Genomic DNA, 25,773 nt, shown 5'->3' on the forward strand with positions numbered 1-25,773 from the left:
ACATTATGAGGGAAAAAAAAAAAAAAAAACAAAACAAAACAAACCACCCCAGCTTATCAAATTAAGAGAGGAAAAAATTATTCATGAACAAACATTTAAAAAAGATTTATGACTGGACGTGGTGGTGCATGCCTGTAATCACAGCAGCTTTGGAGGCTGAAGTAGGAGGATCACAAGTTGGAGGCCAGCCTCAGTAACTTAGTGAGGTCCTAAGTAACTTGTCTCAAAATAAAAAATAATAATAATAATAAAAAGAGCTGAGGATGTGGTTCAGTGTTGAAGTGCCTCTGGGTTCAATCCCCAGTACAAAAAAATTATAAATTGTGAATCATGTCTATGTTTTCACTGAACTAGACCCTTATTGTAAAATACCCTCCCTCTTTGAGTTCACTTGTGTGGACCCACCAAAACCACAGACAAGGCTTTAACTACAGTCTCTGAGTCAGGCCTAGTTCAGGTTGGCCTCCCTGAGAGGGGCATGTCTTTCTCATCCAGGAACCCCAACTAAGCATTTCTAAATGCAAAGGGTCTTTCTTCTAAACTGTCACAAAGGAAGACACAAATCCAGGAGGTGTGTGGGTTCCAGCCTAGTTTTAACCTACTTGAGGTGATTGCTAAAGGTGGCACGTCAAGAGAGGAGACACTGAGTGGGGAAGTGTGATCAAGTCTCAGTGCCTTGAAGAACATGAGGAGGCTTCAAAGAAGCCTGAGAAAGGTAGCTTTGCCCCAGCAACAACTTGACCCAGGGAAAGCAATTGTGCAATGCAGGAAATGTCCAGCAGGTGGCAACAGCTCCCTTCTACATTTTCCCAAGCCCTTTGGCACACAAACAGGAAGTGAACATTCCTAGATTTGGGGGTGATTGACAATGAAGTCTTCAGTTCTTTCTCTTGTCCCTTTTCTCTCTGTGACACCCCCTCCTTAACTTACTAAATTCTCAGCTAGCAGCAACATCCGGACAGAGAGCCCGCAAGGACTCTGAATATACAAGGGTTAACCTGCTCCTTTTCCAAGGACAGCAGATACTTGGAAATTCCACTCCAGCCACGGTCGGTGACTGGGGAGTCTTAGCAGCTTCCGCCAGCGTCCCAGCGGTTAATACCTGTGGGAGCTTGAGGGAGCGCTGCTGCAGGAGCTAGGGAAAACAGCTTTTTGGCCAAACAAACGGCAGGACTATTAAGCATGAGATAATTGCGAGGGGAAAGCTCTCGCATCTTTTGATATACCTAGCATTTTATCTGTATTGATCTGCTCCTGCTAAAGAGGAAATTCAGAGTTTATCTACCTGTCTGTGCAATCAAGTGTGTTGCTGGACCTATTGGCAAATTACAGGAGCCCCATTGGGATCTTGCCTTATAGGTTCTAATTTCCGCACCCACAGCAAACATGAATAATCAGCAAAGCTAATCAGCACTTTATCTCCCAGGGGCTGCGCGTGTCCAATATCCTGAAATTTGAACGGCAGGCAGACAACAGGAATTCCCATCGCTAGGAGGTAGGATGTTCAATATCAGAGACCCAAGAGAGCAAATCATTTAGGAGCCAGGGAGAGGGACATGAATGTCTTGAGGCCATAAGAAATCATTAACGTTAGGAAGACAGTGTGACTAAGCAATTTTAAAGGCAACAGGAGCAGCCGATCCTGACGGCAGCCAGGGCAGGGGACGTGCTCTTTACAAACCCACTTACTCATAGAAAGTCGTCCATCCTGTCTCGTCACTCTTGGTGGCCAGGAGCCCAGTGTTCCCATCGTAGGTCATGAGGCCAAGCTCCAGGTTTTGCGTGGACACGACTTTGAGGCCTCCGTTGGTGCCCACAGTGAGGGTGATGATCTGATTGTCCGGCATGAGCAGGTGGCGGGGCAAGCCACTGCTGTCCCGACGGATCTTCAGGGAATTTCCATTATTGTCAGTCAACTCGGTGACGTCGTTGTCGGCGCTGTATGTGAAGTTGTACAAGTACTCCCCGGTCACCAGGCTCACGGTGGACTGGTGGATCCCTTCCGCGTTGAAGACGTACAGCTCCTGTTCTCCGGGGGACGCGGCCTCGTACTGGTTGAAGGCATTAAGCACGGGTTTGTTTTTGCTGACCGCCCTGATCCGGATGTTGCCCAGGTCTGCGATGTAGATGGTGCCATCCGGAGCCACAGCTAAGGATGATGGGGAATTCAAGATGGCATCAGTGGCGTAGGCCTCGTCTCCTGAGTAGCAGTTGCAATTGACATCGTTTTTGCAGTCGCAGTCTGAGGCCGCCCCGGCCAAGAGGCAGATCTCCCCGTTGGTCGTTACCTGGCGCAGACGGTTGATTTTCTTCTCGTCCGTCTCGGTGATGTAGAGGACCCCTGTGTGAGAGATGGCGATGGCGCTGGCGGACTCCAGAGCAGAGTGGATGGCGAGTTTGCTGAGTGAGTAGTCGATGCCCGGGACCTGGCAGTGCATGGGCCGCCCCGCGATGATGCTGACTTGGTGGTTCTCTGTGATGCGGAGGATGACGTTGTTCTCTAGAACATACAGGGAATTGTCCATGGGGTTGACCGCAAGGTCGGTTGGCCACTCCAGGCGAACCTGTGGAGGACATGGTACCGTGTTCAAGAACAGCCTCTGAGTCAGCCAGGATTTGAGTGTGGCCACTTACAGAGGTTTTATGCAGATTTGAACTTTTTACTAACACACCGTCCTGGGGTGCTCTTCACTGAACTAGCTTCCCATTGCCCCTGCTGACTGCGTATGACTGTGCGGTAAACAGCTCCTCCCATCCCACCGACTCTACCCATGAGGCTTCACAGCCCCAGACGATTAACCAGGGTCCAAGCTATAACACACGGTCACACAGGTAGTTCACTGCACAAGGGGCCAGTGCAGTCCTGAAGACACACCGCTCGCTAAGCCAGGAGCCTGAGGAGGATGTGTTTATTTGGAGGAGGCGTGTGGCTTGAAAGGCGGCCCTGACCCAAGCACAGGCCGGCTAGCAAACTACAACTTAGAGTGTTTGCCTGGAGGGGGAAGAAAATGAACTAAATCAAACACATTCCTCCTCTGTGGAATTTGAAACAAAAATCTCAGTAGCAAGTTGTCAGTTGGTTGTGGAATTTGAACTGAAATTTACGAGGTTGACCGAGGGTTGCAAAGACTCTTACAGGAAGGGTGAACATATATTCCAGGTTGTTTGAGAGCATATGCTGGGCATTTGAGGGAGCCTCTGTTCTCTGCCTCTGTGAGAGCCCTGACTGAGGGTACACTTTGGGGACCACTGGGGAAGCCTCTGCTCCAGTCCCTACGGCACAGAGAGGTGGTTTACATGGCGAGAATGTGGTCTCTTCCGATTAACAGGAAGTTCTGATTGACAGGTAACAGCACACTGTACAATGTGGTGTACAGACCTGCAATAATGACGGAGGAGACAGGTGATTACCCAGCAAAGCCCACCCTGCGATCTGCCGCGGCTGGAGCGTGTCACCAGCTCGGCTCTTCCAAGCAGAATTTCCCTGTCTCTGGCTGGCTCTCTCCGGTTCTTACCTGTCCCACTGCATCTAGTTCACCTCCGGGCTTCTGCCAACACACCTGTACCAGTGCCTGCTGCCTGCCCACTCCTCTTCCAACTACACAGAAACCGGGTGAGACCTTCAGGAAGAACTAGGAACCGCTCAGTGATGAGAAGAAAGAGAGAGAGTGTCCCACCTGGGCGACGTCCATGCTGGAGTCGCAGCTCAGCGGCCGGACAGCCGTGAGGTCGTTGGAGCCCAGCAGGGTGGAGATGATTCCATTCTGGTCGACCTTTCGGATCATGGTGGCGTCAACGAAGTACATGAGCCCATTCTTGTCCACTGCGATACCTGCATAAGACAAGTGGTGGTGGGAACATGTCTCTCGAGGAGGGGAGTATGGCTTGTGGGGTGCGGTGGGGGATGCCTTGCTGGGCACTCTGCGGAGCTCAGGGACCTTACTGGGAAAGACCAGCTCACTCTGAGAAGTGCTTCCCAATCTTTTAAAGGCATGACCCTTCCTCATGCGCACTGGGCTGAGATGTGCGTGGTACCCCCTCCGTCCCCCCCAGGGGCTCTGGCTGTAGCCCTGCCCGTTTCCCTCCGGCTGAAGACAACACCTTGGGCTGCAGAGGAACCAGGCCTGCAGATAGATGAAGGAGGAAACAATCCTGCACCTTGTTCTCTTTAGAAAAGAAATTATTTCCAAAAGCTCATTGCTCTAAAAATTATTGATAGCAAATTACTCGAATACCCTTCACAACCGGTTGCAACTTTGAGGCTGAGAAACAATGATTCTTACTGTCACGAACTCCCCCTTCTAAATGTATCCTCCAGGAAGAATTCCCAATTAAGCCGTGACTCCAATCAGCACTCCAGTGCCCCGGGGGACACCCAACCCCAGCATTCCCCTGTCGCAGCGGGGCTGCTAAGGCACAGACGGCGGCTTCTGTTTCTCCTGCAATTTCATTTCGGTGCCCCGGTACAAGGCCTGGTTTTCTTACACCCTGCTGCAGGCTGCTCTCACAGTGACAATGCCAACGCGAGTCAGACCCTCCGATGATTGCTCCTTAACCTCAAGCACCAGGAGTCCTTTACAAAACAGAGCCCCATCCAGTCCAAGGACTGCCCCATCCTGAACCCCTGGAAATTATACCCAGTCTTAACTGCTGCCACTTTGTTGGGTATTTACAGCTGGGCAGGCACTGTACTTCAGACTTCATATACAGAAGGTCTGGGAGTGGCTGGAGGTCCCCACGGGGCTTTGTTCTCCCTCCAGTCCCTAGAGGTGGCACTCTGGCCCGTTGAGCTGGCGTTTCCTTCTGGTGCTCTCTGACTAGCTGCACTCAGAAATTTTGAGGTGCAGGCCACTCCACTTTCCTTTTGCCATATATGTGGGTGAGAAAGTTTGTTTCAAACAAATAATTCGAAATCGCCCACCCGCGCACCAAAGCAAACGATCAGGGCCGAGTGATTCTGGGGGAAGCCGTGCTGAGGCTGCTGGGCGTCGCTCAGCTCCAGCAGGAGCAACGCCAGGCTGGCCGCAGGCTCTGTCTGGGCCGAGCGTTCCTCTTCTGCAGCCTTTACCTCTCGGGCTCATCAGGGTCGCGTCCACAGCCTTCCCGCCATCGCCACAGCGGGCTTCATCGAAGGGCAGACATTGTTCTCCAGTGCCCGCCACGACTTCTGAATTCCCAGCCAGGTCTTTGGATCCGCTCAGAGACTTGACACGGTAGATTCTGCGACTGTTGGTGTCTGAGACGTAGAGCGAGCCGGACACGGGGTCCACGGCCAAGTAGTACTTGTGTGCTGGGTTGTTGCTTTGGAAGAAGCACAAATAAAAATGAGGAAGGGGCTATGCAGCTGGCCCCCTGGATCAAAGCGATGACAAAAATCCTAGCTACCTTCTCACCTCCTCTAGCATCTTTCCACTTTAGTGAACTGGAAAGAATCTAATCTCTTAACTGAGTGTCCCGGCATTAGCACAGCTCTGAGCTCCTTCTAATTAGGCTTAACCCCTCATGCTGCTGTGGAATTCATGGATTGTCTAGAAGACTGCTGCTGATAGGAAAGACCCCACTCCAGCCCTGTTTCTGTGAGCAGGTAGTTATTCAGTGCAACTGCCCGTGTGTCAGCCTCTCTTAGGTCCCCATGGGCTTAGCATCTTCTCAAGTGAGATCGAGGAACAATACCACCTAACAAGGCTTTCGTTTTAATCTATGCTTTCTCAATGCCTCCAAGGTACTCGATCACGAATAGCCAGGCAACCTAGAGTTTTCCTAACTTTGTTACGGGAAGCTCCCCGGAGCCATCTCCAATCTGAGGATCTCAGATCTTTTCACTGTTCCTTAGAGTAGACGCAAATCGAGTTGGCATTTAGTGTGAAGAAACGTGAGTATCTTGCAGTCACATCCAGAATCTGAGGGAGGAGATGCAGTTTTCCAATCGTGGGTGACCCTGAGGTGACAGGTGTGAACCCAGAACTGCCAGGGCACTAAGTGGTACTTAAGATGAATAACTTTGTGTGCGGGAAGTGTATTACGAAAGTGTAAGTTTCGGAGACCTGGACAGTTTCTCTGCCAAGCACCTAGCTAACCAGTACAGAGAAACACTTGTAGTACTGGCTCACAGTTAGGACACAGGAAATCCAGCACCCAACCGGGACCCACCGGGTGACCTTAGGCAAGTCTTTTGGCTGCACGGGGTGCTAGCTTCCTTACTTGGGAAATGAAGAATCAAACCAAATCATCGCTGACTCACAACCCACCAGCTCTTCCCTTTGCAGTGTGATCACTCGGGGAGGCTGGGACCAGAGAGAGAACTCATGCTGGGTCTCCACCGGCCATCCCAACTCTGGGAGGCCAGCAGGGATTGCTCCTCTGCCCCAACACGGGGGTGGGGGAAGCTTTCAGTGCCACTTGCCTATCAAGAGCCTGGGCCTGCTCTTCCTGATATTAATTATATTTGGTGCCATAGTGCAGAGGGGCCGGGAGAGGTGAAGGGAAGGTGAGGGTGATGATAGCCTTGGATCCATTTGTCCTGTAGACACTAACTGGGAAATTACCAATTAAAACACTACCATTTGGGTTCTTCCCCAATTTAAGAAAAGAAAAAAAAACAAAAAACAAAACAAAACAAAAAAAAAAAACATAGGGAACTATTTTTAGGAACAATTTGTGAGTGGAGACCATCTTTAATTCCAGCTTCCCCTCAGGTTGCTATTAAGACACATAATTGAACTAGAAGTCAAGGTCTTTCTAAAATTCCAGCTTAGATAATAGTTTGAAAGAGTAGGCTAGGTGGGTTCCTCTCCTCTCCTCTCCTCTCCTCTCCTCTCCTCTCCTCTCCTCTCCTGTCCTCTCCTCTCCTGTCCTCTCCTGTCCTCTCCTCTCCTCTCCTCTCCTGTCCTCTCCTCTCCTCTCCTCTCTTCTCCTTCCCTCCTTCTTTCTCTTCCTCCTCCTCCCTCTTTTTTTTTTTTTTTTTGGCTAAGTCATTAGAGACTATCCACATATGCAAAACAAATTAGGGCAGAAAGGGAGAACTGGGTGCGGATTTTTAATTAGATGCTGCACTCTTAAGAACACGCAGTAGCCGGCACACCAACAGAAAGACGCAGCAGCCACATCTGTGGCTATCCACGAGCAAGACAATTAATTCTGACTTTCTAGGGAGCCAGACTCGAGGCGGCTTTTCCAGATCTCCAGCCTAAGAGCAGGCAGCTGGGGTGTGGGGTGGCGGCCTGCGCGGGCGACGGTGGCTCTGCTGGGCTCACGCTCCTTCCCACCACGGTTCTGCCCCACGAGCTCAGGTCAGATGGGCAGCCCCGCCTCCGCCCCATGGGTGGCTGGGGGTCAGCGTGGCGGGCAAGGGAGTGTTCTTCCAAGGGCATTTCTACTCTCATTTTGGGTTCAAATGGGGTGCCTGTAACCAGCCAATTTGGGGGCCAGAGAACAAGAAGGCAGAGGACTCCTGCTAGCCACGGCCTCACCCCGACTGTGATGACCTCAAACGACTCAACTCGCTTCTTTTCCTAATTTTCTCCCAACATCATAAAGATGCCCCTTTACGTTTTGTGACGTGAAGTGAAAAGAACAGTCGTACAAATTGCCTTGTTTGGTCTCCTCTTCCAAATAAAAATAAGTTCATTTTTCTTCAAGATCACTCATGCTACATCCATTTCGGTGCAGCGCTTGCATACATGCACATACGTGTGTGTCGTGTACTTTGTATGTGAACTGTACCCGTATGGCTTTCAATGGTGACCTTGGATTGATGGAATGACAGAGGTCATTTAGATAAAAAGTACTTGGTCTACACTCTTCATATCACTCAAAAGTGATTTAACTCCATGAAAATTCTCAATGCATAGGACTGTTGGATTCTTTCTGACCAGCAGATTGGCAATTAAGTTGTGTGTGTGTGTGTTTTTTAAATGACCATAAATCCAGGGGAAAAAAAAAAATCATTAATGAGTTGAAAATGAGTTTTTGACCCGTTTCCAGTTCATTAAAGCTTTTGTGAACCCAGTCCAGCATTTACAAAAGCCAGAAGTTTGCCTCAACTGTTTAGCCCAATTACGGCCCGCACTGAGTAGTCGGGATAAAAGTTCACCGAGGGTTCATTATCTTGCACTTACATCTCCCGGAAATTCTAATTACTGTCAGCTTATTTGGTTGCTTTTTGACTGCATTTCATAATTGCTAAAGCTTATCATATCCACAACACACAATTAGCACATAAAAAAAGTTACTATATTTGGTACATAAAAATATACAACGTTACACAAGAAGCACGAAACAAAAAAAAAAAGCGAACACAAGAAAGCAAACGAACCATATCAAATTATATGGGAAAGAGTTCTTCGTCTTACCTATGTTTAAACTCTTTATTTCTTTATAGAAAGAAAACAGAAGGAAAAAAGAACAAACAGTTAGCTGAAGAATTGATGATAAAGCAAACATGACATTTCTTTTTGTTTCTTGCATCAAGACTTCCCCCACCCCAAGGCAGTCCTTTCCTTTTTCCCCTCTGACAGCTGCTAGCTCAATTACTTGGGAAGGACCCACAAATTTGGACTCCTCCAGGCCACTGGGAAATCGGGACAAGCATGCCTGGATTCTCTGACAGGCAATGTGGCTGTCACGTGACACAGGCGGCAACAGGTGAAACAGGACTTCTGGCAAATGAAGGGATGGCAGATAGGTTACAGCTTCGGTGACACCGATTGTTGGTAGTAATGGTTGCTGCAAGTGTGCTGGTGCAAGGATTCCAACCCAAGTTCAAGGTCAGCTGCAAAGAGCCCTGTGATTCATTTGCAATGTCTGTCCTGCGTGTGGAGGGAGCGTGTCTCATCTGTACCACCCATTTGTCATTGGTGTCTTACAGGGTCCGTGGCACCTAAGGAGTCCCTGTCCACACCAGACAGCCGCTCGCTGGGGAAAGTCAGAACCATTTCCTGTCTCTGCTCTGTGCCTCCTCCCTCCCCCACCCCATTTGCGTATGTGGGACCCCCCAACAGGCATTCTTTCTCACAGTAACACCCAAGACTGCCACTACGGGTCATAATGGGGTCATGATGAAATTCATAGGCGACAATATCCTCTTGTGATCGGAGCCAAAGACTCCATTTAGCATTTATTTTTGGAAGAACCTGGAAAAGTTTGGTTGCTTTTTCTTCAAAGAACAAAAACCACATTTCAAGTTCAACAGGAAACTAGCTGAAAACCAGGGAGAGGAGGAGAGAGCCGTGCCGAGCCGGGAAAGCTGCTTCCCATTCCTGGGGCTCCTAGGTCAAGGGGGATGAACCCCTGACCCTTCAGTCCCTTCCAGCTGAGGGAAGAGGTTTCAGGGGAGCACATGAAGAGTTCAGTGCCCTGATTCCTGTTTGGGTGCAGCCCGGCCTCTGCCGGGGGCCATCATTAGTGGTGGGTTTGCACAGGGATTACATTTTTATATTTTATTCTAACGTGTTAGTTTTTGCTAAAAAAAAAAAAAAAAAAAGTTAATTAAATGATGCTGATAACTCCTGAGCTCTGACTGACATAGTGCAATTTAAGATTCATTCTGCAAAGCCTGGTGTGTCAGGGTGGCAGCCGGGAATTCTCGCGTCTATTTTATATTGCTTAATGAAAGTGAAATGTTATCTGCCACCAGTGGTAGACATATTTGGCTCTTAATTATTGAAATATCAATTCCACTTTTTTTAAGTCAAGATTTTGTGAAAAGACTGGATGGGATTTGGGTTTGCAGACCTGACCTACTTCTTTCCCGAGAACATCTGCTTTAAGTTGATTAATATAGTATCTATGTTGGGGGAAAGAGAGAGGAAGGGGCATGGGATCAAGTCACTAGAGAGCAGAGAGTCCGAATGATCACATGGATATGAGCTTTGGATGAAGGATGAGGTCACTGCTACTCTGGTCCAGGGTCATTAACAGGTTGGGTGCTTAGTAGGCAACAAACCAAAATCACAGTATCATTGAGTCAGCCCGTGCAGACGAGGAGAGATGCCCTACTTATAGGGACAGGCCTTGACTCTGTGTGCACAGCCTCCATAGCACAGCCTTTAGGTGTACCCTCCAAGGAAAAAGTGGCGTCTCTGATTTAAGAATTGAGATGGATTATGTCTGCTCACAGCAGAGTCCCAGTGACCCCTCTGCGAAGCCTGCGGAGCTTCTCCTGGCCATCTCAGCCTGTCTCACAGAGCTGTCATCACACTGTCCTGTGATTTATGTTTGTGTGCTTGTCTTCCTCACTTCTCTGCGAACAGGATGGGACTTACTCATCTCTGTGTTGAAGGTACTTAGCAGAGAGTCCAGGAGAGACTGGGGGCTTCCTGAGCCCAGGAAGCATGGACTGCAGCTGCTTTAGCCTTAAGTGCAGGCAAACCCTGCCTGGGTTAGCTCGAGCCCTCCTGTCTGTCCTCTGCTCAGGACAGAGACACAATTGCAATTTGCCGAGATTCATGTTGCTTATCATTCCAACTTCAACTTTTTTTTTTCCCTGTTTTTTGATGGTAGTGTACTAACTCAAGTAGTTTGAGTTGGAGTAGATTTGGTTTAGCTTTAGAAGGATGCACTTCAGCACCTAGTTAAATTGTTAGTTAAGTTATTGCTAGTTATTCTGGTCTAAAAATGGCTTTTGGGGATGCTCTGACCTACTGTGTGCATTCCTACAGCCTCATTCTGAGGAATGTGGTACCCAGTGTAGGATTCCAGTCCCAGAGGACACCAATGACATATTGGTCAGTGAGCATCAATTCAGAGTATTTAGATTATTCATGGCACAAGAAAACTTGAAATGTCCAGGCATGCTACAAAGATAGAGTTTTCCCTGAAGTTTATAACTTTCTCATCTTACACATTACCAACAATCAATGGCCAACATGAAAGAAAGTTTCCTACTTCATTGATAATCTGGAGCAAGTTTTGATTAGCCACACTGGGGGAAAGACTAGAATATCTTTTTATCCTTTCTGCAGATAGTGAAAGTAAAAAATAACTCTCATATCATATTAAAAGACAATCAAGGAGTATGGAGCTAAAAAGCATAGGAAAACAAGTTTCACGAACATGTAACAGGCTAAAGCAAAAATACTAGATTGTTTGCTGAATTTTGTGATGTGTGTGCTGATTGCTGCCTCTTAAAAAACTTGTCATTTGTTTCATTTTCTCATCCCAAATAACATTGTTTCTTTCATTTTTAAAAAATTTCTATTCATAATTTTGCTTTTTTTTCTCTTTCTTAGAAGGAGACCCCAAAACTACATTGGCTTCAGGCACCAAGAAATCTGGGTTGTCAATGATAAAAAGTCTTTGAAAATGGTGCCAAGCACTATCCAAAATTTTATGGAGTCCTGGTGGCTGTAATTATTCTGGTCTGGGTGTTTTGTTATCTTTTCCTTCCTGACCCTCGTCTTCACAGCCTGACTGCAGGGCAAGTTGGCATCTCTAACTGCAGCTGCGAGTCCTTCTAGCATTCGACTTCCCATCTGGGGAGGCCCGCCCTGGTGGACTCCAGGTGCAGCCTGTCTTTGGACTCCTGTGTCTTCGCCCTCTTTCCTGGACTCCCGCTTTCCCACGTTTCCATCCCCTGCAGCCTGGCTGGGATAACTCCCTCTCTAGATCTTCCCTAATGCAAGAAGCCTTGGACCTATCCTAAGAGCACCGTAAGAATGGCAGCAGGGAGAAGGCGGTTCACCCGAAAAAAAAAAAAAAAAGCCTATTGAATGTTATAATAAAAATTTATGTTTGAAAAATAAAAAAAAATAATTTAAAAATTCCAAACATGAAAGAATAAGTGCAATCGATTCTTAGGCTTGTCAAAAGGGGCCACATCGGAAGAAGGTAGAGAGCCAGTGTCTCACCTCTTACCATTTACTGCCTCGGATTGAGGTCCAGGTCCTAAGACGTTCTCCAACTGGGGAGACAGGAAGGATTTTTCTACCAGAGGAATTCTCCCTAAGATGTGAGAGCCCAGAAAAGGTACTCTTCCTTCTCCTAGTCCTGGGGTTCCCAAGGACCACTTAGAGAGGGAGATGATTCTAAGAAGGGAAGGACTGCTGCTAAGGGGGGATCTTGGAGTTTTGGGGGAGCGGGTGTTGAAAATGTGCTAAATCAAAGAATGTAGGCAGTAATCACTTCACCAAGAGGAGGCTCTTTCTAGCACCAGAAGTTACTGAGTGTGTGGAATTCAGCCATGGCATGTTTTGTGCAGGTAAAGGAATGGGGAAAAGGACGGGAGAGTGAGAGAGCCTGAATCCCAATTCTGAGGCGAAGCTCTGGGGTGGGTAAGGGGATGGGGTGGGCACTGAATCCCCAAATTGAATCATTCAGCTGCCAACTCACAATGGAGAGAAGACACAAGCAAGACAGGTCTCTTCCTCCCCCACCTCCCTTGGCTGGTTGCTGTTTTGAAGAGGGGGATTGACAGCCCTTTGTTTTCAGGTATGTAGTGGGAAGAAAAGAAGAATCCAACCCATGTTCTTATAAAAGCTTAACTTCTAATCGGCTCTGGGTTCCTGGCTGAGGAGAGCAAGAACAAGTCTAAAGGCAGTTAAGGAAGAAGAAAAAACCCAACCACACAGCAGCAGAGGGAAAGCGGGAGCCATGTTCCTGCCAGCTGTCCTCCATGTCACCATGTGGGTGTGGTGTGGTTTGTTCTTGTTGGGCCATTAGATTGTCCCATTAGTACTGTGGACTCTACAGTATGAGAGACATGGACTCAAAGACCAATTCTGACAAGAGGGAAGAGACTGGTCCTTTAACTCATGCTTCCTATCTTGAGCACCTCGGGTAGGCTGGGCATGGCATTCAGGGACAAAGGTGACCAAGGTATCTGTTCTACAGAAGTGCACACCAGGTCCTAAGATTTAGACACAACTGCAGCGCCTGGCACAGTCGAGGCTCCCAGGAAGACTCAGCAGAAGTACTGACCTCGGTGGCAGCCAGGACACTGAGATCTCTTCCACAGGAGCCTGGAGGACACTGACGTCCAAGTGTGACCTGCGACTTCTTCTAAATCTTTCATGAGGCAGCAGAGGCAGCTACAGGAGGTGCCACCAGCCTCTATGTGACTCAGGCCAAAATCCTGGCACCCTTGAGTCTTTTCTCTTTCTTCATTCCTTACACCGGCCCCACAGCAAATCCTACCAGATTTACTTGGAAAATATGTCCCCGTGGGAGCATGTCCACATCTCTTCTGCTACCGTCCTAGTCCCAAGCCCTGGACCATCGCTGCTGCCTCCCTGTGGGATCCCTGGCTCCACTCCTGCCTGCCTGGTGTCCATCCTCCACGTAACAGCACAGCCGTCTTTTAAAAAGGCCAGTCCCGTCCTCTCAACTCCACCCCTCTCCCTGCTTCACCCACCAAGAAAGCACTTGTCTGTGTTCAGAAGTCTCGAGGCATCAGTGCCATGCCCACCTCCCTGATCTCCTCTCAGGATGCTCCCCTGACCTCACCGTCACCCAGACACGCTGGACTTCTGTCACCATCCCTTCGATAAGCCAGTTATTGTCTGGCATGGGGGCTTCTGGAATTCCCTCCCCCAGATCTCCCCATGGCTGACCTTGTATTTGGGGATCAGCTCCAATGCCAGTTGGTATGAGAGGTTCCTCTGGGTACCATATCCCATGCAGGCCCCTGATTCTATATCCCCACTAGGCCCTAGATCTTACACTAATGAGTTTCCTTTAAAGCATGTAGTGATACTTGAAATTAGTCTTTTATTTGTCTGCATTGATTTGTTTTGGGGACCCTTGTTTAGGCTCCAAATGTAACAGCTGGGACTTTACTCTCCCTCTGTGTTTTCCCCCGTTCTCAAGTCTCCGGGTGTACACAGACTTAGTGCTCCCTCTCTTTTATAGCTCCTCCTCTGGGTTGAGGGTCTGGAATCAGCTATCTTGGGAAGAGCATATCTATGAACTTTTCTTTTGCAGGGGTGAGGTGGGGTATCAGTATTTTCCCAGCACAGTGGAGTCTACTTCAGGCTCAGCAGCAAGCCATGGCCAGGAGCAATCTACCCAGGCAAAAAGTTACCTAGCAAAACCTGATGAAATTGTGCTACCTCTTATCCTCGTGAATGTGCAAAGATCTGGAAAATTTAGAGAGAACTGGTGCACTAAGGCACTTGATAGAAAGTTGTAACTAGTGAATGAACATTAGTGGTTCTCAAGCTTCAGTGTGCATCAGAATCTTCTACCGAACTTCACAAAAATAAAAGACACCTTGGACCTTTACCTTGTGTCCTTTGGAAATGGAAAGCCATTACCCTTGTTGGTAAATCAGTCCTTGACAATAGTGATCAAATCTGTGTATGGTGTGTCTTAGATGCACAAAGCACTTCCCCGAATCCTTAGTTCATTCTAGGCCTAGGTTGTGGAGCACGTGGACTATACATTCTCTGGAGAACCCAAGGGTAGCTGGCATTCACCCAGAGATCCTCGGGGGGAAGTCGGGAGCAAAGGAGCACAAGAGTTTTGCCCGTGTGTTTGTTCATTTACCGTAACTCCAAGATGCTGGTCACATTTCGAGAGGGAAAGATGCGCCGGATGTAATTGAAGTCACCAACGTAGAGGCTCCCATCGATTCCCACAGCCAGGGCCACTGGGGCCAGCAGCTTGTTGCCCTCTGCAAGGCCATTGCAGCTGGGACAGGAAATGCTCCGGCGGCGGCCATTGCCCATGATGCTGGTGATGATGGCAGGCTGCTGCGTCAGGAACTGGTTTTCCCCAGTGCCTTTGTGTAGGATTCCTGGGGAGGGGAGGTAAAGGGAAGTGGTCACCACAGCTCTCTGGGGAGGACACTTGTATTGGCCTGCTAAGGGTGAGGGGGAGTGACAGAGAAGAGAAAAATGAGGAAACCTCTCTTTTGGTAGATCTCCCATTTCTTCATGGGAATGAGAGAGCTTCCATGGCAGGGGCAGCCCCGAATGCTATGGTGCGAGGTAAGATAACATTTGTAGGGGCAAATGAAGAAGTCCAAGGGAGGACAAGGCTGATGCGCTGGGAAAACCATCCCAATGTTACTGACATTTAAAAGGAGAAATTTTGGTGGGGAAACTTATGAACAATGGTAGCGGGAAGGGGTCCCCCTGCTATGTCAAGGTTGGAGAGAAGGTTCCAGAAAAGACAAAAGGCTATAGGTGGGACAGGAGATGTGCTCACATACCACTCTTTACGTTGAGAATGTGGTGCTTGTCCAGCGACCAGCCACCGAGGTTGGAAGGGTCCAGCTCAAAGCCCTGGAGGAGGGCTGTCCTCTTCTCCCAGAGGATTAGACTGGGGCAGGTCTCATACTCGAAGCCCACAGACACTGTGGGACAAAGGGTGGGCAGAGTGGAAGAAAAGAGAGTTGACCTGATTACTCCAGAGCTCCCCAGCAAGAAAGAGGAACACAGGTCCATGAGGTACAAACTCTGCCTCCAAAACTCACTCAGGGGCAGGCCGATTGCTTTTTTTCTTTGTGATTCCATTAAATTCAGATTTCAAGTTGAACTCGACCTTGAAACTTTACACAATTGTACTCTGTAGGGAGGGAAAGACCTCTGCAAAGAACAACTGGCTTTCAAAAATGACCTCAGTGACGTGGATAGAAGAGAGGAATCATTAAAAACCTGGAGCTGAATGACTCTCCTTCGGAGACGAATGGGAGACTGTCTCTCGGCCTGAAGTCTGGGGAATGCATGTGTCACATCTACTGTTATTTATTTTCGCCCCCTAGGACAAAGACCTTTGGAAGGATAGTGGTTCATCAATAAGAAGATTCTGGGGGCAACAGCTTGTATGAGTTGAAGCTCTTTGTTCAGCAATTCCTCTGTACCTGCGGGTTCTGCATTCATGGATTCAACCAACCACGGATCAAGAACAATTTTTAAAAATTGTGTATGTACTGAACATGTACAGAATTTTTTCTTGTCATTATTCCCTAAACAATACAGTATAATAATTATTTGCCTGACATATTCATCATATTAGGTACTATAAGTACTCTGGCTGTGATTTAGCATAGCCGGGGAAGATGTGCAAAGGTTCTATACAAATATTGTGCTATTTTATTAAAGGGACTTGAGCATCCTCAGGGTTTACTATCCCTGGGGTGCTGTGGAATGGGAATTGGTGGACTCTGAGGGATGACTGTGTGTTCACTCAATATTCCAGAAAGTACCACTAATAAGGGGTCCAGTCTGTCAGGCATATGAAAGTTCACTGGGGAACAGGATTCAAAAACTTGTTCACAAAACACTTGATTTGCTACACAGACAAATGGGAGAGGGAGGAGAAATGGAAGTTCATCTTAGTTTGGTTCCAGCCTTATGCCTTGAGGTTCCATTTTCCCCATGAGTCCAGCAAGCTAAGGAGAGACCCAGTTTCTTAGAGATGTGGTGAGGATAGATGAGGAGAAGCGCTGAGACCCCTTGCATTTCTAATTGGAACACTGCTCTTGAAATATAAGGCATTGTTATTATTGCCGTTCCTAGTACATTAGACTCTTAACTATGTGTATCACCTTTGGGGATTCTCCACGGCTTTTAAAAAATCCTGAGATGCAGAAGTGTCGATAAGAATTGAGGGTACACTGCATTTTATTTAAGAAGCAAATGCCCCCCCCACCCCCTCCATATTTCCTAGTTTGTCCTCTGAAAATGACAAGAGACAGGGACCAACACAGAAGCAAAGAGGGCTGCTGGTGGCAGCTTGTGGCCCTGGTGCATTATTCCTCTCTGGAGAGAAACAGGGCTCCCTGCAGAGATGGCTGGAGCTGGAGCCAGGGCTGAGCAAGAGAGAACAGGCCATTTAACCCAATGGGACAGCAAGAAGGGAGTCAAACTCCACTAGGGTCATGTCAGGGGATTCTGGAGTCAGTGTGCAGAGGCTCCCAGTGCCCAAGGGTGGGACCTGCTGACCACGAGTCAGGATGAGGATGCCATCAAATAGAAACAGTAGGAATATTTCAGTCCACGAGTTCATTAAGTTATTTAAAATATGCTAATCTGCCCCCCTTAGAGAAGGAACCGACCCATTATATGGAAAATCAGTAAATAAAGAGAAAGACACTTTTGTCCTTTCTTTCCTATTGGAACTGTACCTCAAATAACCACGCAGTTCATGAGGAAGCATCTCTGTATCAAAACATTTCCAATGATAGATGAAAAAGTAATTACAGAATTAAAATATCATTTTACAATCACTAATGACCTCAAAGACTTAAGCCAGGAGCATCTGTCGTTTCTGAAATCAGGAAAGACACACAGCCCAACGCTCCTGATGGAAGAACACAGCGCCACCTGTCAAACTGTCCTGCCAAAAAGGAAATCAAACCCAAACCAGGAAAACCTCAAGATCCAACTGTCAATCTACAGGAGATTACAGGGGACAGAGGAACAGGGTAAATGGCTACCGTCATACAATCAGGAGACAAAAACACACTTCAGGAAACAGATTTTGGGAGATTCTACAGGTGAACATCCTAGGTTCTTCAATAAATAGAGGTTAAGAAAAGAGAGATGCCAAGTAAGATTTAAAATTTTTAAACAATTTGAGAGAAACCAGCCAATTGCAAAAGGTAGATCCTTTTGGATTTGATTCAAATAAATAAAATATTAATGTTTTATGATACTTAGGAGACAACGGAAATATTGAATAATAACAGGCTATTAGATGATATTAAGAAATTGTGATTTGTGGTGATACCATGATTATGTTTTCCTGAGATGCATTCTAAAGTATTCCAGATGACAGAATGTCACCTTCAGAAACATATGAGAGGCAGGCAGGAGGCTGAGGGCATGGAAGTAGCTGGATCACATGGGGTGTATTGTTATATTCAGTCTCCTTGCTGATATTGGCTAAAGCTGGATATGATACTTCTCTGATTAGCTGGTGGTATACTTTGGTTTTTTTTTTTTTTTTTTTGGTACCAGGGATTAAATTTAGGGGCACTCGACCATTAAGCCACATCCCCAGTCCTATTTTGTATTTTATTTAGAGACAGGGTCTCACTGAGTTACTTAGCCCTCAGCTTTTACTGTGGCTGGCTTTGAACTCATGATCCTCCTGCCTCAACCTCCTGAGCTGTTGGGATTACACAGGCATGCGCCACCATACCCGGCTATTGGTGGTATCCTTAATATTAATTGCATTAGGTTCTTCCATACCTTCTGCTGCCTTCATTAAATCACCAACACCATTCATTGGTGAAGCCAACTGCTGGGGCCACATCCTGATCACGTGTAACCTGCTGGGCCCAGGAGCTGAGATGACTCTTGCCCTCCCTCCTCTGCCCTGTAGGGATCTCAGCAATGTCCATGTGGGTTATTGAGACATCACCTAAGACAAAGGACTCAGCACATTGCCCTCTGCACCAAGGGAATGGCGGATAACACTGGCTGCCAATGAATTACAGTGGACATTCCTGAGTGTGCTGGTTTCTGGTGATGGTTCTTGACTTGAAAGCCACATATCTACTGGTGAAAAGAAAGCAGGAGTCTGGGTTTGATCCATTCTCAGATGACTTTCCTCAAGTGGGATGCTTTCAGGTAGAATTCCACAGTGCATGTTTCCGGTAACCACAGGACCCTTCTCTCAGGGTGAGCTTTCCTGGTCGGGGCGGCTGGTAGCATGCGATTCAGCCCTGGGACACAGCACTGGGCTTTCAGCTCTGCAGTCCTAAGGCCTCATCCCAGGTGCATCCTGTGCCACTTGCAAATGCCTCTCAGGAGTGGGCCCTAGTCCTTGCCTGCTTCTGTCCCTTTACTTCCAATACCCCTGGGGTCCACTACACACCAACCTCACTGGTCTTCTCTGTACTCTAACACATCCCACTCTTCCCTCTGCCTGCAATGCTCTCTTTCTGGTTTTGGTAAGGCTCCTTGTCATTCAAACCTGCACTTCGATGTCACCTTGTTGAGAAGCCTTCCCTGAATGCCCATCCAGGGAGGTGTTCCGCCCCACCCTCAGCATGTGCCATTTCTGTCTTCTTATTAGCACTTATCATGGCTTGGTAGTGCCTCGTCCCATCTGAGTTTCATATCTCAGTCCCCCACTAGAGCACAGACCCCATGGAAGAGGAACCTTGTCTGTCTTACTGACCTTTGTGTGTTTATCTACTAGAACAGTGCTTGGCATACACCAGGACCTCAATTAATAGTGACGGAATGAACACATGTCTAAATCCATGAACTAGTAAGTGGTCGAAATGAAAACTTACCCACAGCATCTGAGAGTCCATACACCCTTTGCCCATAAGCATCTGTCTTATCCCAGATGAAGGTGTAGGCCAGGTTGGGAGATGCCTGGAAGGACTTCTGGAAGAGATGCCCCTCTACAGCAACCATCAGGTGAACCCTGATGAGGTTTAAGGGCACTGTGGATTGGGTCATGGTGATCTTCAGCAGCGACTTGTACCCTGCGGTTCTCGAGCTCAGATAACGAAGCTTCACATTGGAGCCAGGAAGCTCAATTTCTTCATGAAGAACCTGGAGGGGAGGCACATGGTCTCTGGACTCTATCAAACACACCTCTGCAGGTAAACAGTCTGCAACCCTGCGCTGCCTCGGGAAGCTCCACACCCGAAGTGGGTGTGTGAACTGCTTCCCCGGCAGAGAAAGAAGAAAAGAAAACCGACCGAAACTTCATCCTGCACTGTGGCGCGAAGGGACTGAGGTTATGATTTTTGGATTAATAATTATTCTTGGTCACTGTTGTGTTTCTTTTGAAAAAAAACCACACCGTTGGCAAAAGATGTAAATAAGAACAGCAGGCTTTATTGCTGGCTGCATGTGAGGAGGCCACGAGAGGCCGTAATTATATGAACCTGAGACTTCCAGTGACAATAGGTGTAAAGCAACAGGGAAGCCATGATGTGCCCTCTGTCGTAACACTGATGTAGATCATTAAAGTGCCTCTTATCATGTATCTCTGTGACCAAGAGAAATAAAAGCAATTTGCAGGTGGGCTGCATATATGTATATTGTTTTTATTTTATTAAACCTCCAGTGACTGCCAAAGACTTGAACGGCTATCTGCAAACACCCAGAACATTCAGGAAGGAGTCAAACTTCTGTTTGCAGTACTATATATTTTATTGTGCTCCTATTTTTTGGTCCCTTTCCTTCAGTATTAGTTTCTGGCTCTTCAGGAAGACATGATGGGAGGAAGGCCGCCGGTTGGCTTTGGTTTGGGAAGTGCCCAGTGTCCCACCCTGCGCGCAGCTCCTACCTGGGTCTCAGGCACGATGGGATTCTGCCCAGGGGCAGCGCTAAAGAAGGTGGACAGAGGGGAGGAGATGATGATTGGATCAGGCCGGACAAAGCCGCTGAGGTCACAGCTAGGGATGGAGTTCTCCTCGGTCTTCATCACCAGGGTGTCCATGGCGTAAAAGCTATTCCACGGCAGCCACACGGTGCGCTCCTGGCTCATGAAGGGGGCTCGCTCAAAGTGCAAGGTCAGGGCGGCGCCCCCGTTGGCGATCAGGTCAAATCTGCAGAGGGGTAAATGGGTTCTCTGAGGGGCTGGACTCAACTTCCCACACCTTCCCAGTGCCCTTCCCTGAAGGCAGTGGAAGGAGCAAAGTGCAGAGAAGAACCAGGGTTTTGGAGGCAGATGCACCAGGAATCCAAGACTCTCACTTACTAGTTATATGGCTGTGGGTAAGTTAATAACCCTCGCTGAACCCAAGTCTCCTCATCTGTATAATGAGAATAATGATACTGACACACACGGTGTCTGAAAGAATGAAATATGATATGTTCAGAGCAGGGGTGAACGAACTATGTCCCCTGGGGTAAGCCTGGCCCACCACCTGTTTTGGCAAATAAAGTTTTACTGGTACACAGCTGTGTTCATTTGCTCATGTAAGCTCTATGGCTGCTTTCCTGCCACAGTGACAGTGCTGAGTTGTGGCAGCAGAATCCACATGGTCAGCAAAGCCTAAACTATTTACTCCCTGGTCCTTAGCAGAATGTTTGTTGACCTCTGGTGTAAAGCACTTAGCAGAGCGCGAGGCTGAGAGAAGGGTTTAATAGACAGTGTGGTTACAATGGCCTGATGCTAGGACACAGGCGGGGGCTCACAGCGCCATGCTTGGAGCCAAACTCTGCTCTGCTTCTGTCTCTGGCAATGGTTCTTCAACTGTGTTCCTGCTTGTTCCTCATGAGCTGGGTGGAGGTGATCCACCAGGAGAGTAAAGATACAAAAGCCCTGCTTTTCCTATTCTACAGAAAGGTAGGAGGTTAACAGAGAGTACCCCCGCCTCCAGTTTTCAGTGGTACTCCTCTGGAATCCCAGCTTTTTTGGGGAAGCAGCTTTTCTGTCCTGCTTCCATCAGGATTCCTAGTGCCTGGATCAGAGTGAAAGTGTGCGGATAGCTGGCTTCGCCCAACTCTGGTAACACGATTGCTGTTTCCTAACAGATGTAAAATGAATGAACAAGGACCACATAGATATGAAGGTCAATATCAGAGCACACTTAAAATGACAGTTTACACATGAATCTGTTTATGTGTTTATTTCCTGGGTATGCACGCTGCTGGGAAGGTTTTGCATAGGCTGTACAAGAGAGCCAAATGCCTCGAAGCAACATGGTTTCTAACGCATAAAAGAATCAGTTTAAGAGTTTGCGGCTGATTCTACACTTGATAACAGATTGTGGGATTCCTTGGAGCATTCCCCAACACGACCTGGGACTGCTTGGCTTTTCAACCTGTGCAAACTGAAGAGTCACTGATCCAGGAGTTTGAATAGATGATCTGGGAGGTGGATTTGGACCCTAATTAGTCCAGGAGCATCTGAGAGGGACAGAGGAGTGGAAGGGACAATAGCAGACCCAGGACTCTGAAGTGTCTTGTGTTGTTTCATAGGACTTTACAGAAACTGACTCAAGGATGTTCTTTACAAGCACTGACTTCCAAGAATGAACAAGGCCCAACAGATCCTTGCGTGGCCCACGTTAACCATTTCAGTGCTTTTGAGTAATTACATTTGGCTATAGGGAAACCTATGAGTGAGTTACCAGACAGGTAGTGACTGCAGCTGATCTCCCACATATGCTGGTAAAACTTATGATTTTTGAACTTTACAAGGCTGTGAAAGTGGTATGCAGTCAGTAGACGTACTTCACATCTGATCTCTTCCTGGGCTACCAGCGTGCAGTACAACAGTGCCTTGTGATGCAGGGCAGCGGCAGTGAGCCGGGGCTCCTCGTCAGCCACTCACCAGGGCAAACCACCCCAGGCCTGCTGTGCACTGTGTTGCTAAGCAGGGATGTTTGGTAGGTCAGGTATAGTTCATGTATTTTCGACTTATGATATTTCAATTTATGATGAGCTTGGAATGTAACACACTGTAAGTTGAAGAAGCATTGGTACTGAGGATTTGATATGAGTCCTTAGACCCTTTCTTTGGGTTTCAGCGTTGGAAGAGTAGGGTGGGGTTACCGTGGGCTGGTGTTTTTAAAAATGCCTGCAAGGCTACCTTAGGACAGTAGGGAATAACTAGACTCCTCACAGTTCTTACCTCCATGCTATGGCCAGGATTTTCCAGTTTGGTTTTATAGAAAAAGGGTTGCATCAGATTTATGGTGACAGAACCTGGCTTCCTTTGCAATAGCTAGGACAGCTGTGTGTGTATGCGTTTCCAGTCCAGAGTCAGTGTCTCCCCTTCCTACAGTATTCCATCTTCTATGTGTTTAACTTTCAACTTGATGCCTGGTAGATTCAGGCATAGGCAGCGCTTTCCTCTCGTAGGGGGCTGCACGGGTGCATGTTTCCAATCAGAAGTTAACTGGGGAACGCTGCCTCCTCCACACAGCAGGGAGACCGCTAAATGCACCTAATTAGACTTCTCTGATTACAGCCCACCCCTCAAAACTGTGGTGAAAACAACACAGCTCCTAGAGCCACGGCTGAAAGCAGAAGGGGATCACCACAGGACACTGAGTCGTGTGGATTCTTGTCACCCTGCACTGCCTTTGATTTAAAATCGGAGTTAGTTTCTAAGAAACCACCTTCCCTCCTTTCAAGAATCTGCCCCCACCCCTTGTACACACAGAACCGCATTTGTTTTCTGGTTTGGATACCACACCAAAAAACACAAAGCACCTCGAGGAATCCTCCCTTAGGTCTCTGATCGGATGGGCAATCCAGCCCACAAAGGGGCCATGTGACTTGGAGTCACGTGGCTCTTTGCCTCCCCGCTCAGTCCCGAGCAGGCCCCAGCCCCACAGTGCTACTTACGTGCCATCCTGGCGGGTGATGGTGTAGCCATACTTTGGGTACTTAACAAAAGACACATTCACACCGACCAGGGGAGTCCCATCCGTAGTCACTACTTGACCTCGGATGAGAGATACCAAGCTGAAAGAGACGGAAACATAGATCTCTGAGCCACATGCAGGAGAAATACAAGCAAGGGGTGGCTGAATTTCTCGTCCTTCTTGGTACTGTCCCCTCAGGTGCACCTGGTCCCCAGCCAAGAAGAAGACCTTCAACGTGAACTTGTGGCTCCACACAACCGTGCCGGGTAGAGGGACGGGCAGAGGGGAAGTCTCAATGCTTTGCTTTGCCTAAGAACAAAAATACTGACATTTGAGATAAAATCCCTGGGCTGCCTTGCCTGTCCCTGGGCTGGATAATGGGTCTCCTGTGTGCTTCTCTCTAGCCTTGACCGTGTTCCATTGCTTCCTGCAGTCTGGCTTCTGCTTGGCCTGAGCTCCAGGCTGCCCTCAGCCCTCACGTGCATGCCTTTGCCTGGCACACGGAGCATTATGCTCGGGTGAGAGCTTCCCCATCTGGCTGCTCACTTCCTAATTTGGTGCTGGAGCAAGGCCATGCCACGCTCCTCCTCCCGGCTGGGAGTCTGGGGCGCAGGGCAGCACACACAGGTTTTTTTTTAATGATGTACACATAACGTCGTTGTTGCTGCCCTCCAAGAGCAAAATTTCTCACCATCCATAAAAGCCCGAGGAAAAGAGAACATTGGAGATATATTTCTTTCTGGTGGAAATAGCTTGGGTTCTGAATTGCATGTAGCTACACATTTTTCTCCTGTCAAGTTCCTACTGTCCTGGGGGGTGGGTGGTTGAAATCTGATCCACCTTTTTTTTCTTCTGGTGTTTGTTAGGGAATGCTCCTTTCTGTCCAGACCACAGTAACTAGAATTTTCCCAAGAATACCAATTTCCACAAAACTACCTCTGGGAAACCCTATAAAGCCACAGAGATGCTACAATACAGCTTGAGTATTCCTTCTCCGAAATACTTGGACCCAGAGGTGTTCAGGCTTTGGATGTTTTCAGATTTTGGAATATTTGCATATACATAATGAGATATCTTGGGGATGGGACCCAAGTCTCAATACAAAATTCATTTATGCTTCATATATATCTTATACACATAGCCCAAAGATGATTTGATAACAATATTTTTAATAATTTTGTGCATGAAATAAATTTTCATGGTATGGAATTTTCCACTTGGGGGTGCCGTGCTGGTGCTTAAATATTTGGGATTTTGCAGCATTTCAAATTTTGAACTTTGGGGTTAGGGATGCTCACCCTGTATTCTCCTGTCACCTGAATTCTCTAGGCTTCATGGAGAAAGGAGACAATGAGAAGCACCACATCTTGGCCTTGAAGACACAGGGCAATTTGGCGAAAGCGGAGAGGCTCCCAGGCTCCCAGGTTGCTGGACACACTCCCAATTTCTGAAGTAGGCAATCAAGCTGACCCATTCTTTGCCAGAAGCTTGTCAAGATTTTTGGAATGCATTTACTTTTGCGATCCCAAGTGTCCTGCACACTGGAGGGAGGCTGTCTCCAAGCATCTCTCTTTCTATTAGTAATACCCCCCACTGTTCAACTCCAACCCTTTGACGATCTCAGGGGTGTTTAGACTGTTCCACTGACAGCTCTAATTGTCTGCTACTGGCTGCCTAACAAATGAATCTCATTTTTAGCTAGTTCCAACCACAATGCTAGAGCCTTTTGAAAGTAGAAAACTAATTTATGAAAATAATCCTTTTGTTCAATTCCATTTTCTTATCTTAGCTCAGACTAAGATTTCTTTAGGGCCTTAGCAGACACTATTCTAAAATCGATGATGTGTGTTGATGATCACAAGGTACACAGTGCTTGTGATGAGAAAACAAAATCACGAGCACATTCCGCAGTGGGTTTCTTCCCCCATTCTATTTTTTTTTTTTTTTTAACAACTGCTATTTCTTTTAAATCAGGCCTACAGCAAGACTTTGCAGTGCACCCTAGGAATAAAAGGGCTGGGCTGCCCGAGATTTCTACCCATCTATTTTTCTAATTCCTCATTGTTGCTGGCTTTCTATCGTTTCTAGGCAGCCAATTTGCAGAAAAGATTCAGCTAAGACATGCTATCAGTTCATTTCTATTTATGATTATTGATGTGTAACAATTATCACATTATCTAGATAGTGAGATCCGCTCTATAAATTATAGTGGTGGAGTCAAGGCATTTCAGTTATTTTTGTATGCCATTATCTAGGGAACGCCTTTGAGAAGTCTTGAATTAAGTTCCTTTTTACTCCTAGCTTTGTCCTTCATTATTTCCCAGGCGATGATGTTCTGAAATTCACATGCTTACTGAACTTGGACCTGTGTCTTGGAGTGTAATTCGGTACTGCATGATCCACGTGGACCAGCTAGGGAGTGGACCACCAGAGTCCAGAAGTTTCTCCATGGCAACTTTATTTTGCTCAGCTCTCTGGGCTGGTATAATTCCCCCCAAATTCTGGGATCCCTGCCTGCCCCCTACATATTGGCTCTCGCTTGA

At 47.5% G+C, this 25,773-nt stretch overlaps 1 protein-coding gene across 19 annotated transcripts in view; it reads right to left on the reverse strand.

The window, feature by feature from the left end:
* TENM2 (teneurin transmembrane protein 2) overlaps window positions 1-25,773 on the reverse strand; it is a 657,515-nt gene that overhangs the window by 31,583 nt on the left and 600,159 nt on the right. For 15 of the 19 annotated variants that reach the window (XM_079145381.1, XM_079145388.1, XM_079145390.1 and 12 more), the window contains 9 exons: window positions 23,211-23,330; window positions 20,197-20,458; window positions 19,187-19,454; window positions 15,149-15,292; window positions 14,482-14,731; window positions 8,352-8,372; window positions 5,069-5,301; window positions 3,678-3,832; window positions 1,690-2,564 (listed from right to left, as the gene is read on the reverse strand). In XM_079145381.1, coding sequence (XP_079001507.1) covers window positions 1,690-2,564; window positions 3,678-3,832; window positions 5,069-5,301; window positions 8,352-8,372; window positions 14,482-14,731; window positions 15,149-15,292; window positions 19,187-19,454; window positions 20,197-20,458; window positions 23,211-23,330 — 2,328 coding nt within the window. The remainder of the gene's footprint in view (window positions 1-1,689; window positions 2,565-3,677; window positions 3,833-5,068; window positions 5,302-8,351; window positions 8,373-14,481; window positions 14,732-15,148; window positions 15,293-19,186; window positions 19,455-20,196; window positions 20,459-23,210; window positions 23,331-25,773) is intronic. The other 4 variants (XM_079145389.1, XM_079145386.1, XM_079145382.1 and 1 more) reach the window with 1 other exon arrangement.

This window comes from Sciurus vulgaris (assembly GCF_902686455.1).
Source record: "Sciurus vulgaris genome assembly, chromosome: 6".
In the NCBI taxonomy this organism is placed as follows: domain Eukaryota; kingdom Metazoa; phylum Chordata; class Mammalia; order Rodentia; family Sciuridae; genus Sciurus; species Sciurus vulgaris.